Below are 15,370 nucleotides of genomic sequence, written 5' to 3'. Positions count from 1 at the left end.
GCATAAACTCTAGTCATGTATCTTCTGTGTTGTTGTACATGAATATTAGTTTGACAATTAGGGGGTTCAGTCCAGTGATGTGTTTACACTTTTCTTTAATATTTATATGTAATAATTGGTAGTTCTAAGTACTTATTTTCCCACAGTATTTAACAGCGGTACACAATAGGAGAGAGACAGATAATATCTCCTTTCATCGTTAATATTAACCATAATGGAAAAGGGCAAAGTACGAGAGTCATGCTATTAATTGTCCAAAGCAGGGATGGAGAGTGAGCTAGTGAGGTAGGCTGCAGTGGGTTTGCTGGTCAATACATACAGTGGGGCAAAAAAGTATTTAGTCAGCCACCAATTGTGCAAGTTCTCCCACTTCAAAAGATGAGAAAGACCTGTAATTTTCATCATAGGTACACTTCAACTATGACAGACAAAATGAGAAAAAAATCCAGAAAATCACATTGTAGGATTTTTAATGAATTTCTTTGCAAATTATGGTGGAAAATAAGTATTTGGTCAATAACAAAAGTTTATCTCAATACTTTGTTATATACCCTTTGTTGGCAATGACAGAGGTCAAACATTTTCTGTAAGTCTTCACAAGGTTTTCACACACTGTTGCTGGTATTTTGGCCCATTCCTCCATGCAGATCTCCTCTAGAGCAGTGATGTTTTGGGGCTGTTGCTGGGCAACACGGACTTTCAACTCCCTCCAAAGATTTTCTATGGGGTTGAGATCTGGAGACTGGCTAGGCCACTCCAGGACCTTGAAATGCTTCTTACGAAGCCACTCCTTCGTTGCCCGGGCGGTGTGTTTGGGATCAATGTCATGCTGAAAGACCCAGCCATGTTTCATCTTCAATGCCCTTGCTGATGGAAGGAGGTTTTTACTCAAAATCTCACGATACATGGCCCCATTCATTCTTTCCTTTACACGGATCAGTCGTCCTGGTCCCTTTGAAGAAAAACAACCCCAAAGCATGATGTTTCCACCCCCATGCTTCACAGTAGGTATGGTGTTCTTTGGATGCAACTCAGCATTCTTTGTCCTCCAAACACGACGAGTTGAGTTTTTACCAAAAAGTTCTATTGTGGTTTCATCTGACCATATGACATTCTCCCAATCTTCTTCTGGATCATCCAAATGCTCTCTAGCAAAGTTCAGACGGGCCTGGACATGTACTGGCTTAAGCAGGGGGACACGTCTGGCACTGCAGATTTGAGTCCCTGTCGGCGTAATGTGTTACTGATGGTAGGCTTTGTTACTTTGGTCCCAGCTCTCTGCAGGTCATTCACTAGGTCCCCCACTTGTGGTTCTGGGATTTTTGCTCACCGTTCTTGTGATCATTTTGACCCCACCGGGGTGAGATCTTGCGTGGAGCCCCAGATCGAGGGAGATTATCAGTGGTCTTGTATGTCTTCCATTTCCTAATAATTGCTCCCACAGTTGATTTCTTCAAACCAAGCTGCTTACCTATTGCAGATTCAGTCTTCCCAGCCTGGTGCAGGTCTACAATTTTGTTTCTGGTGTCCTTTGACAGCTCTTTGGTCTTGGCCATAGTGGAGTTTTGAGTGTGACTGTTTGAGGTTGTGGACAGGTGTCTTTTATACTGATAACAAGTTCAAACAGGTGCCATTAATACAGGTAACGAGTGGAGGACAGAGGAGCCTCTTAAAGAAGAAGTTACAGGTCTGTGAGAGGCAGAAATCTTGCTTGTTTGTAGGTGACCAAATACTTATTTTACACCATAATTTGCAAATAAATTCATAAAAAATCCTACAATGTGATTTTCTGGATTTTTTTTCTCATTTTGTCTGTCATGGTTGAAGTGTACCTATGATGAAAATTACAGGCCTCTCATCTTTTTAAGTGGGAGAACTTGCACAATTGGTGGCTGACTAAATACTTTTTTTGCCCCACTGTATACTGAACATGTAACCACAGTGAAGGTGGCCAGAAAATCAATGAATAAAAATTGACCTTTAAACTTTTCCCACATGTCAACAGACACTTTACTTTAAATAAGTACAAAACATTTCACAGTGTTAACTTTCTCTTTATCCCTGGTTGATGTACATTTCAGAGCCTCTTCAGTGTGGATGGGGTATAGCATACATTTTCAACAACAAAGACAGCACTTCCAGTTGATGTTCTTCACTCTGTTGAACTCCTTTTGGCATGCAAAACATTCAATCTAAATCAAAACGTAACACGTTATAAATAATATCACATTTCAATGCAGTATGACAAATTAGCCATCCATTGTGTTATATCATAAATTGTCTTACATGCCGTCACTGTTTTCAAAAGATTATAAACATGTTAGATAAAGTTACTAACCCAGTCAGTCTTTGAGCCACATCCAGGTTCTTTATCAGTGGCACACATGAAGCAGTTGTAGGCTTTGTTGAACTTTGAACTCATAGACATGAACTGAACAGATGGCTGTCCCACACGACATCATAAAAATAAAGAATTTACATTTACTTTGAATTAAATCTCATTACATACCAGACATTTTTAGTATATCCTCGGCCATTTCTTTTCCCAGTTGCTCCATGTGTTTTTGTGAAGGTTCTATATCAATTTGGGAGGGGATGTTGGGGAAGTTCTGTGCAACTTCCTTGGCCATCTACACCCCAAAAAATAAAATAGAGTTTTTGACATAATTGTCACATAACAGCTAACCATTCATTATCGAAAATATAACTATCAAACCTGCATTACAAAGACCCTGCAGTTGAAGGTGTCCTGCTGCATGGTGGGAGTTACTTCTCATTTCCACTTTATGTCCACACAGTCGTCATTTCCATGGCAGGACCTTCTCATTTTGAAATATTCTTTTTTATGTAAACATAATGGAATACTGATTAGTTATAGAGAAGTGAATACACAGGCCAAAACTGTATGCTGATTTCCTCATCACTATAATCTAATAGAGGTCATTTCCTTCATGCCCCATTCTACACACAGCCTAAATTATAGGCACTGAACCATTTACAGGAGAACAATAAAAGTAGCATATAGGATCCAGCCCCATCACAGAGTGAATACATGTAGAGCGTCTGTAGACTTTAAGAAAAAAAACAGGAAGTGACCGTTTCATCAGTACGTGCTTAAAGAAAGTCATATCACAAAGACCACAGGTGACAGTGCCCACCAAGTCTATGAAAATAGAGAATGAATTGTAAACACCAAAGTGTGTTAAAGTGTGTTAGTCAAAATAATATCTGAAAATGTCAGTTGTTGAACATAATACAATTTATGATAGATGCAGTTGAGGAATATTCCATGTACCAACACTACATGCAGGACAGACACAAGACATTCCCACATACAGTATACACATAGATAGAGGCATTATTCAGCTGTGATTTTACCACTCAGAATCCAGAAGGGATATGACAATGGGACCATCACAGGATGTAATACACCCTTACTACAATCTACTTTCTGAACGTGATTTCTTATCTGGTAAACTGTTACTGTGTGTCAAGGAAAGAGCCCCAATTAAAATGAGTGTACTCCAGTAAAAAAGGTCTGGTTTAGATTAAAAACTATTGCCCTGTGTCCCCGTCCATAGGGGCATGAGAGACTAGTCAGTGGTAGAATTGAGTTGGCCCAAACACACACAAGGTTGAGGTTACTCATGTATAGTAATTTGTAAAAAAATAAATTAAAAAATTAAAAAATTGGCATTGACATATTGTGTCTTCTAACTGTCCAAGAATAGGATCCAAAGTGTTAGGAAATATTTGTTCCCATGAAGAAAAAGGATGATGTCTGTCCTCATACCTCTGTCCACTTTAGTCAGACTACCAGAGTGTGTAAAAACGTTATGATGGGGCCGGCAACAGAGTTCCTATTGACTAAGCACCACGGAGACCAATCAGGAGAGAATACATACAGGTCAGGGGTGCCAATTGAAAGTCAAGGGGTGTGTCTGTGCCTTTTGGATTACTCTCTCTTTACAGAGAACCCCTGGGGTTCAAGTCAAGAGCTACCCTTCCCCTTTCAGTCTGCTCTGCGCATGTCTGAAAGTGACAGAGCCAGCAGCCAAGAGAGTTTTTCACAGTATGTCATAAAACATTATTACACTTATGAATGTATGTAAAATGCTAGAATGTATTAGATCCAGTAAAATGGAATAACTATAGTCCACTAACTATATAAGGGTAGTCAGTGGACATTCTGAACCTTGTTTGAAGTCAGTAGGTCACATGACCATTGAGCTATTGAAATTTGAAAGTTTACCATTTGAATGTAAAAACGTGTGAGATGAAAATTGACAAACTAAAGGGTGTGCAATATAGAAGGGTAGTCAGTGGACATTCTGAACCTTGTTTCAGGTCAGTAGGTCACATGACCAAGGAGCTATTGAAATTAGAAACATTGAAAATTCATGTAAAAATGCCTGAGATGAAAATGGACAAACTAAAGGGTATGCAATGTGTAGGCCCAATGAGTGGACATTCTGAACCTTGTTTTAAGTCAGTAGGTCACATTACCAAGGAGCTATTGAAATTCAAAAATGTAAATAAATAATTTAAAGTAGTGCGAGATGTATATCAACAAAAATAATGTGTGCAATGTGTGTCTATGCCCTCGGGTTAGCTACAACCAGTTTTGAAAGTTTCAGGAGTAATGTTATTTTTTTTAAAATTATAATATTTTTTAGGAGTAATGGTTAAAGAGCTATTGAAATTTTACCTCGGTCAAATAAATCCATTATCTCCCAGGACGTCCCATACTCTCGTTGCAGTTCCATTCGGAAACGTAATTCCTCCCCGCCACCAGACCAGTTTCCGCCCTTCTGAGAGAAAATACTTCGCATGTGATTCATTGACGACTGCAATAAAGTTTAAATATAGCCTACAAAAAGAATACAATCGGATTTAACTTTTGCGTTATCGCGGATTCTACGCTGGAAAACCGGATAGAGGTCGGTCGCAGTAGTCAGGAGATGAAATGAGGATGAGCTGAACTCGAGCTGGTGCAGTTACGGTACGGAATCTCTTTGGTTGGTCTGGATACTCCGGCCATGCTGTTTAGGACAAGTCTAAAATCATCCCAGCAGTTTTTGGGTATCAAATCCAGTCCGTAATTTTCTAAAAAAATATATGAGAATATATGCTTGTAAATTATGTTAGATTCACGCACGACCAACGTTTTCTGTTTACAACGTCAACGAATTAAATTAGAGGTGTAGCCAAAACCATTGGACCTGGCTGCTAAACAATGATGACATTTTCTTTGAACAGAAGTTACATCATAACACTATTAGATTCAAACAGTAGCAACACATTCTAGAGCGAGCAACAATGCTTCTTTCTCGATCCTCACCAAATGTCACTTCCTGTGGTGGCGATGAAGACAAAAGATGAAGGGGGAAGTGCAATCTGTGATTTATTATTCTGTAGTTGGCCTAAAAGTGATAGTAGATTTATCTCTCGCTCTTTGTGTGTGTGTGTCCACTGTGATTGGCTCAGAAAATTATTTCCAGAAAAACATAACTACTACTACATAGAACAACAGTAGGCCTACATGAAAGAGTTGTTTGTGTGTGTGTGCTTTATTTTACAGGTCCCTCCGCTGAAAGCACGACGGCATCATCTAATTCCTTATCTAAGTGGTAAAATTATTCAGAGAGAGGGAAATTACATTTAATCATTCTGAATTTTGAGAACAATTGACATGTTCAAATAGTATCAATTGTCATGCCCCAACACAACCCCAAGGGGGCAGCACTTTCCCAGGAAATAAGTGACTAAATCAAAACACTGTTCATTAATGTTCTTTAGTTTTTCAAATGCATTTTCTGTTATTTCTCCGGGGCTATCTGGAGGTTTTGGCGTAAATACGACGCTCACAAGCACTTTTATATAAGGAGTGAACTGAATAGCCTACACAATTATTTAAACGTTGCTTTAGTCCTTAGGACTCCAGTCACTTGAATTATTGAGCGAACGCTGCCCTCTTGTGGTTCCGTTGAATAATTACAGCAGGGTAATATTTTCACAGGTAAATGTCAAACAGATGGATAGGAGCTAATAATCTTTGTGTCAAACTGTACATTCACCTGGGAAAATGTAGGCCCTAGTTTGTTGTAATCTCTCAAGAGATCAACGAAGTGTTTTTTTTTACAGGGACGAGCAAAAAAAACATGACGTTTTAATAGATGGGTTAGCTGGAAATGTCACGAAAACAAATGTGCACGTTTCTATGGGGGCAGAAGTCAGTGTTGTTGTGATTCTGGATGGCCAGATTGCTAGCAAGAATGAGGGGGGAATGCCATGTCGGGAATCGTAAGTGGCTTGTTCTTGATACCATGTCCTGTTTTGACAGATTTCATGCCAATGCTAATATGGCCCAAATTCGCAAGCTAGTCAACAACTGTAACGATGTATTTGAGAGAAAACAAGTGCACATTGTGCACATGTATTTCTGTTTTTAATAAACATTGAATTCGAAATAGTGTGTACATGTTGTCAGCAATGTAAAGCCAACCCCGTGTGTTTTGCCCTATAGTTGTGCAAGCGTTGATTTTGTTGCAAAACAACCAACCCTTCTATACCTGCGAGTTTTGATTTGTTTACTTTGTTAACGCTGCACTGGTGGTTTGTTGAGGAATTACACGAGTTTCGCAAGTGAGGTGAGTGCAGTATTACTATTTACTAGTACCTATGGAAATACACTCGGTTGTAACGACTTAAAGGAAACAAGTTCGAGCAGTGTTTGAAGTAATATAGATATTCAGTCACATTTGAATTGTAGTCGATTGCTGATAATTTGCAAGGGAGAAACGTACACATTCTTCACAAAAGCTTTGCATAATAAACACTGCCGTTTTATTTGCAGATTGTCACAGCTTCACCATGGCTCGCGGCTGCCTCTGCTGCGTCAAATACATGTTGTTCCTCTTCAACCTGCTCTTCTGGGTGGGAGAATAAACTCACTGCACACATCATTTTCAAACAAATTGATCTTCTGATTCTGAATTCTATTTTATTATTAAATCATAGTATACTAAATGTATAATAATGATTAGAGTAATGACACTCATGTATTTATATGTGATTCTGCCTCTCAGTTGGGGGGCTGTGGTTTGTTGGGTGTGGGAGTGTGGTTGTCTGTGTCCCAGGGCAGCTTTGCCACCCTATCACCATCCTTCCCCTCCATCTCTGCTGCCAACCTCATCATCACCCTGGGTGCTGTCATCATGGTTACAGGCTTCCTGGGTTGTCTGGGTGCCATCAAGGAGAACAAGTGTCTGCTGCTGAGTGTGAGTGAACAACACTAACCACGATGCACCACACTACATTGCTTGGCACATTGGCAACCTCACCTGCCTCTCTCTCTCTTCTCTCGTGTTCCCTGTAGTTTTTCATCACGTTGTTGGTTATTCTGTTGGTGGAGCTGATCCTACTCATCCTGTTCTTCGTATACACAGACAATGTAAGACTCCCATAGAAAGCCACCTGTCAATTCAACCCCTGGTTATCCTTCCACCTATGGTTCCTGTTCCCATAGTGCTCTGTGCCTCTGCCTACATTTCTCATGATCTACTGTGTGCAGGTGAGTGAGAACGCCAGACAGGACCTGAAAGAGGGACTTACTCTGTACAGCACCAACAACAACGCGGGCCTCCGCAACGCCTGGAACACCATACAGACAGAGGTACGGTACCTAACTACTAATGATCTACCATACAACCCCACACTAATAGCATAGCATTCCATCAAGGGAGAGGTGCAATATATAACCCTGTCTCCTCTCTCTCCCTGTCAGTGGCATTGTTGTGGGGTGAATGGGTACACAGACTGGCACACTGCCCTGCAGGAGAAGGTGGTTCCTGACCACTGCTGTCAGGATATCTACCAGGACTGTGGGCGCAATGCCACCAACCAGTTCTGGACACAGGTCAGTTTGTGTTTGTTTAAAAATGTCTGATCTTCTCCCTCCCACCAGGGAGGGTGTGTCTGATCTTCTCCCTCCCACCAGGGACTGTGTGTCTGATCTTCTCCCTCCCACCAGGGAGTGTGTGTCTGATCTTCTCCCTCCCACCAGGGAGTGTGTGTCTGATCTTCTCCCTCCCACCAGGGAGTGTGTGTCTGATCTTCTCCCTCCCACCAGGGAGTGTGTGTCTGATCTTCTCCCTCCCACCAGGGACTGTGTGTCTGATCTTCTCCCTCCCACCAGGGAGTGTGTGTCTGATCTTCTCCCTCCCACCAGGGAGTGTGTGTCTGATCTTCTCCCTCCCACCAGGGACTGTGTGTCTGATCTTCTCCCTCCCACCAGGGACTGTGTGTCTGATCTTCTCCCTCCCATCTGGGAGTGTGTGTCTGATCTTCTCACTCCCACCAGGGAGTGTGTGTCTGATCTTCTCCCTCCCACCAGGGAGTGTGTGTCTGATCTTCTCCCTCCCACCAGGGAGTGTGTGTCTGATCTTCTCCCTCCCACCAGGGAGTGTGTGTCTGATCTTCTCCCTCCCACCAGGGAGTGTGTGTCTGATCTTCTCCCTCCCACCAGGGACTGTGTGTCTGATCTTCTCCCTCCCACCAGGGACTGTGTGTCTGATCTTCTCCCTCCCATCAGGGAGTGTGTGTCTGATCTTCTCCCTCCCACCAGGGAGTGTGTGTCTGATCTTCTCCCTCCCACCAGGGAGTGTGTGTCTGATCTTCTCCCTCCCACCAGGGAGTGTGTGTCTGATCTTCTCCCTCCCACCAGGGAGTGTGTGTCTGATCTTCTCCCTCCCACCAGGGAGTGTGTGTCTGATCTTCTCCCTCCCATCAGGGAGTGTGTGTCTGATCTTCTCCCTCCCATCAGGGAGTGTGTGTCTGATCTTCTCCCTCCCACCAGGGAGTGTGTGTCTGATTTTCTCCCTCCCACCAGGGAGTGTGTGTCTGATCTTCTCCCTCCCACCAGGGAGTGTGTGTCTGATCTTCTCCCTCCCATCAGGGAGTGTGTGTCTGATCTTCTCCCTCCCATCAGGGAGTGTGTGTCTGATCTTCTCCCTCCCATCAGGGAGTGTGTGTCTGATCTTCTCCCTCCCATCAGGGAGTGTGTGTATCTGCATGTGTAGGAGTGTCCTTTTTCACTTCTCAGAATTGTTTCTCTCTTGTCAGGGTTGCTATGAGAAGGTGGAGGAGTGGCTGGATGACAATAAACACCTGCTGGGAACCATCGCCATGTGTGTTCTGGTCATACAGGTAAGTGTGTGTGCATACAGGAAGACATACAGATGTACATGTAATGATGTTGCAGTGTGATTGATGTGACTTTCTGTCTGCAGCTCCTGGGTATGGCCTTCTCCATGACTTTGTACCAGCAGATCCACCGATCCGGGAAGAAGTACGAAGCTTAGAACACATACACACACACAGTTTGAGACCCATTACTTGTATACAAAATTATACTCTAAAAAGACACACACATGCCACAAAACAGCTTTTTATTTAGTGTTTTGTATTTACACACCCTTGTATCATTTTGTGCACAAAGGCAATATTGTTTTTTAATTATCATCTTTATCATTATAATCAGTGTTCTTGGCCAGGATTCAATCCGACCGCGGTTTGTCAACAATGCACCGTAAATGGGTTATTCCACAAATAAAGTGCCAACAATCAGCATTTGGACATTGTCCCTCGTTATGTTTTTCCGACTTCTGGGAAGATTTCAACCAACTTCACCCCAAAATTCCTCCATGTTTTCAACATCATTGAAATTCTACTGTAAAAAGTTGAACTAGTTATGTTGTTGCTTTGACAGTTTTTTTCTGAAGGTTATTATTTATTTATGCGATTTCATTTGTTTTCCCCTCATTTTAAGGCCAACCCTGTTACATAAACCTGACTCTTTATATATATATATATATATATATATATATATATGGTGAAACTATTCCTTTTTAATATTTTTTTCCCAAAACAAACTGTCAAATCAGTGTAAAAGCAGGTGAGCTGGTTCTACTCTTTTTGGCAATTTTCTGGTGTTTTGTGGATAAACTGAGCGTGTTGATTATAACGCGTCATACCCGTTACCCATAGATTGGATTTGTTAAAACATTTCTAGCCAAAAGTGTTGTGAGGCTTGAATTTATTTTCCCCTCCCTGTTGCACACAAGTGTCCATTCCCCCTGTCACAAGTGTCCATTCCCCCTGTCACAAGTGTCCATTCCCCCTGTCACAAGTGGATTTATGGCTGATTTCAGATAAACCTCAACCCTTATATGGTCAACCCTGTTACTTTAAAGACACTTAGTCATTTTTTTATTCAACCGCTTATGTGAAATTAGTTTGTTTTGACCAATTTTAACTGCCCAAAGTGTTATCATTTTGTGGAAGGACCCAAATGCTACATATAGCTCAATCAGAAATTCCCTTTAAAAGCTGAATTGTCGACAACCTGCAGTCGGATTGAATCCTGGCCCTAGTTCAGTTATGGGGGGACTAAGGGTGGGGGAGGAAGGGGGGTTGGATTGTGTGTATGGGAATAGGGACACCCCTCAGTCATCCAGGATAGAATGGCTTGAACACAAAATAGAGTAATGGGAAAGAGGTTCGATTTCATGCCTTAGAAATCCTTAAACGGATTACATTTATATTGTATGGATGTATTATTGTAAAACCAGTTACTGTGATGGGTTCAATAAAAGTTAAGCTTATTCTGTCAAAATGCTGGCCATTTTTCCCTCAGTTCAAATTCCAATTCTGTTTACTAAAGCATCATCTTCAATTGAGGGGGAGGTGGAATGAACTATCATCATCTAGTACTGTTACAGAAGTGAACTATTATCATCTAGTACCGTTACAGGTGTGACCTCATCATCTAGTACTGTTACAGGTGTGACCTCATCTAGTACTGTTACAGGAGTGAACTATTATCTAGTACTGTTACAGGTGTGACCTCATCATCTAGTACTGTTACAGGTGTAAACTCTCCCCTAGTACTGTTACAGGAGTGAACTCTCATCTAGCACTGTTACAGGAGTGAACTCTCATCATCTAGTACTGTTACAGGTGTAAACTCTCCCCTAGTACTGTTACAGGTGTGACATCATCTAGTACTGTTACAGGAGTGAACTCTCATCATCTAGCACTGTTACAGGAGTGAACTCTCATCATCTAGTACTGTTACAGGTGTGACCTTTCATCATCTAGTACTGTTACAGGAGTGAACTCTCATCATCTAGTACTGTTACAGGAGTGAACTCTCATCTAGTACTGTTACAGGAGTGAACTATTATCATCTAGTACTGTTACTGGTGTGAACTATTATCTAGCACTGTTACAGGAGTGAACTATTATCATCCAGTACTGTTACAGGAGTGAACTATTATCATCCAGTACTGTTACAGGAGTGAACTATCATCATCATCATCTAGTACTGTTACAGGTGTGAACTATCATCATCTAGTACTGTTACAGGAGTGAACTATTATCATCTAGTACTGTTACAGGAGTGAACTATTATCATCATCTAGTACTGTTACAGGAGTGAACTATCATCATCATCTAGTACTGTTACAGGAGTGAACTATTATCATCATCTAGTACTGTTACAGGAGTGAACTACAATTTAGTACTGTTACAGGAGTAAACTATTATCATCATCTAGTACTGTTACAGGAGTGAACTACAATTTAGTACTGTTACAGGAGTGGACTATTATCATAATTTAGTACTGTTACAGGAGTGAACTATCATTTAGTACTGTTACAGGAGTGAACTATCATTTAGTACTGTTTCAGGAGTGAACTATTATCATCATTTAGTACTGTTACAGGAGTGAACTATAATTTTGTACTGTTACAGGAGTGAACTATCATCATCATATACTACTGTTACAGGAGTGAACTATTATCATCATCTAGTACTGTTACAGGAGTGAACTACAATTTAGTACTGTTACAGGAGTGAACTATTATCATCATTTAGTACTGTTACAGGAGTGAACTATTATCATCATTTAGTACTGTTACAGGAGTGAACTATCATTTAGTACTGTTACAGGAGTGAACTATCATTTAGTACTGTTACAGGAGTGAACTATTATCATCATTTAGTACTGTTACAGGATTGAACTATCATCATCATCTAGTACTGTTACAGGAGTGAACTATTATCATCATTTAGTACTGTTACAGGAGTGAACTATCATTTAGTACTGTTACAGGAGTGAACTATTATCATCTAGTACTGTTACAGGATTGAACTATCATCATCATCTAGTACTGTTACAGGAGTGAACTATAATCATCATATACTACTGTTACAGGAGTGAACTATTATCATCATCTAGTACTGTTACAGGAGTGAACTATCATCATCATCTAGTATTGTTACAGGAGTGAACTATTATCATCATCTAGTACTGTTACAGGAGTGAACTATTATCATCATCTAGTATTGTTACAGGAGTGAACTATTATCATCTCGTACTGTTACAGGAGTGAACTATCATCATCATATACTACTGTTACAGGAGTGAACTATTATCATCATCTAGTATTGTTACAGGAGTGAACTATTATCATCATCTAGTACTGTTACAGGAGTGAACTATTATCATCATCTAGTACTGTTACAGGAGTGAACTACAATTTAGTACTGTTACAGGAGTGAACTACAATTTAGTACTGTTACAGGAGTGGACTATCATCATTTAGTACTGTTACAGGAGTGAACTATTATCATCATTTAGTACTGTTAAAGGATTGAACTATCATCATCATCTAGTACTGTTACTGGAGTGAACTACAATTTAGTACTGTTACAGGAGTGAACTACTATTTAGTACTGTTACGGGAGTGAACTATTATCATCATCTAGTACTGTTACAGGAGTGAACTATTATCATCATTTAGTACTGTTACAGGAGTGAACTATCATTTAGTACTGTTACAGGAGTGAACTATTATCATCATTTAGTACTGTTACAGGATTGAACTATCATCATCATCTAGTACTGTTACAGGATTGAACTATTATCATCATCTAGTACTGTTACAGGAGTGAACTACAATTTAGTACTGTTACAGGAGTAAACTATTATCATCATCTAGTACTGTTACAGGAGTGAACTACAATTTAGTACTGTTACAGGAGTGGACTATTATCATAATTTAGTACTGTTACAGGAGTGAACTATCATTTAGTACTGTTACAGGAGTGAACTATCATTTAGTACTGTTTCAGGAGTGAACTATTATCATCATTTAGTACTGTTACAGGAGTGAACTATAATTTTGTACTGTTACAGGAGTGAACTATCATCATCATATACTACTGTTACAGGAGTGAACTATTATCATCATCTAGTACTGTTACAGGAGTGAACTACAATTTAGTACTGTTACAGGAGTGAACTATTATCATCATTTAGTACTGTTACAGGAGTGAACTATTATCATCATTTAGTACTGTTACAGGAGTGAACTATCATTTAGTACTGTTACAGGAGTGAACTATCATTTAGTACTGTTACAGGAGTGAACTATTATCATCATTTAGTACTGTTACAGGATTGAACTATCATCATCATCTAGTACTGTTACAGGAGTGAACTATTATCATCATTTAGTACTGTTACAGGAGTGAACTATCATTTAGTACTGTTACAGGAGTGAACTATTATCATCTAGTACTGTTACAGGATTGAACTATCATCATCATCTAGTACTGTTACAGGAGTGAACTATAATCATCATATACTACTGTTACAGGAGTGAACTATTATCATCATCTAGTACTGTTACAGGAGTGAACTATCATCATCATCTAGTATTGTTACAGGAGTGAACTATTATCATCATCTAGTACTGTTACAGGAGTGAACTATTATCATCATCTAGTATTGTTACAGGAGTGAACTATTATCATCTCGTACTGTTACAGGAGTGAACTATCATCATCATATACTACTGTTACAGGAGTGAACTATTATCATCATCTAGTATTGTTACAGGAGTGAACTATTATCATCATCTAGTACTGTTACAGGAGTGAACTATTATCATCATCTAGTACTGTTACAGGAGTGAACTACAATTTAGTACTGTTACAGGAGTGAACTACAATTTAGTACTGTTACAGGAGTGGACTATCATCATTTAGTACTGTTACAGGAGTGAACTATTATCATCATTTAGTACTGTTAAAGGATTGAACTATCATCATCATCTAGTACTGTTACTGGAGTGAACTACAATTTAGTACTGTTACAGGAGTGAACTACTATTTAGTACTGTTACGGGAGTGAACTATTATCATCATCTAGTACTGTTACAGGAGTGAACTATTATCATCATTTAGTACTGTTACAGGAGTGAACTATCATTTAGTACTGTTACAGGAGTGAACTATTATCATCATTTAGTACTGTTACAGGATTGAACTATCATCATCATCTAGTACTGTTACAGGATTGAACTATTATCATCATCTAGTACTGTTACAGGAGTTACAATTTAGTACTGTTACAGGAGTAAACTATTATCATCATCTAGTACTGTTACAGGAGTGAACTACAATTTAGTACTGTTACAGGAGTGGACTATTATCATAATTTAGTACTGTTACAGGAGTGAACTATCATTTAGTACTGTTACAGGAGTGAACTATCATTTAGTACTGTTTCAGGAGTGAACTATTATCATCATTTAGTACTGTTACAGGAGTGAACTATAATTTTGTACTGTTACAGGAGTGAACTATCATCATCATATACTACTGTTACAGGAGTGAACTATTATCATCATCTAGTACTGTTACAGGAGTGAACTACAATTTAGTACTGTTACAGGAGTGAACTATTATCATCATTTAGTACTGTTACAGGAGTGAACTATTATCATCATTTAGTACTGTTACAGGAGTGAACTATCATTTAGTACTGTTACAGGAGTGAACTATCATTTAGTACTGTTACAGGAGTGAACTATTATCATCATTTAGTACTGTTACAGGATTGAACTATCATCATCATCTAGTACTGTTACAGGAGTGAACTATTATCATCATTTAGTACTGTTACAGGAGTGAACTATCATTTAGTACTGTTACAGGAGTGAACTATTATCATCTAGTACTGTTACAGGATTGAACTATCATCATCATCTAGTACTGTTACAGGAGTGAACTATAATCATCATATACTACTGTTACAGGAGTGAACTATTATCATCATCTAGTACTGTTACAGGAGTGAACTATCATCATCATCTAGTATTGTTACAGGAGTGAACTATTATCATCATCTAGTACTGTTACAGGAGTGAACTATTATCATCATCTAGTATTGTTACAGGAGTGAACTATTATCATCTCGTACTGTTACAGGAGTGAACTATCATCATCATATACTACTGTT

The 15,370-nt window shown here is 39.5% G+C and overlaps 1 protein-coding gene across 4 annotated transcripts; it reads left to right on the top strand.

The window, feature by feature from the left end:
* The first annotated feature begins 4,799 nt into the window (after positions 1–4,799).
* Positions 4,800–10,675, top strand: LOC115133025 (tetraspanin-9-like). Of its 4 annotated transcripts, XM_029665845.2 has the most exons (9): positions 4,800–5,002; positions 5,582–5,630; positions 6,857–6,936; positions 7,089–7,280; positions 7,379–7,453; positions 7,574–7,675; positions 7,787–7,918; positions 9,124–9,207; positions 9,291–10,675. In XM_029665845.2, the coding sequence occupies exons 3-9, from the start codon at positions 6,874–6,876 to the stop codon at positions 9,360–9,362; spliced, it is 720 nt and encodes a 239-aa protein (XP_029521705.1). In that variant the 5' UTR covers positions 4,800–5,002; positions 5,582–5,630; positions 6,857–6,873; the 3' UTR covers positions 9,363–10,675. The 4 variants fall into 4 exon arrangements, with proteins under 4 accessions (XP_029521705.1, XP_029521706.1, XP_029521704.1 ...); XM_029665846.2 differs by lacking the exon at positions 5,582–5,630; XM_029665844.2 differs by lacking the exons at positions 4,800–5,002; positions 5,582–5,630 and adding an exon at positions 6,165–6,303.
* Positions 10,676–15,370: the final 4,695 nt, after the last annotated feature.

The sequence above is a fragment of the Oncorhynchus nerka genome, linkage group LG8 (assembly GCF_034236695.1).
Source record: "Oncorhynchus nerka isolate Pitt River linkage group LG8, Oner_Uvic_2.0, whole genome shotgun sequence".
Lineage (NCBI taxonomy): Eukaryota > Metazoa > Chordata > Actinopteri > Salmoniformes > Salmonidae > Oncorhynchus > Oncorhynchus nerka.
This window is presented reverse-complemented; position numbering and strand designations above follow the sequence as displayed.

Bases quoted from the DNA above. Each gene is read 5' to 3' on its own strand.
- LOC115133025 (XM_029665844.2), top strand. From the start codon at position 6,255: ATGGCCAGATTGCTAGCAAGAATGAGGGGGGAATGCCATGTCGGGAAT. The intron at 7,676-7,786 runs GTACGGTACCTA...TCTCCCTGTCAG, and splicing joins GGAACACCATACAGACAGAG to TGGCATTGTTGTGGGGTGAA. The intron at 7,919-9,123 runs GTCAGTTTGTGT...CTCTCTTGTCAG, and splicing joins CCAACCAGTTCTGGACACAG to GGTTGCTATGAGAAGGTGGA.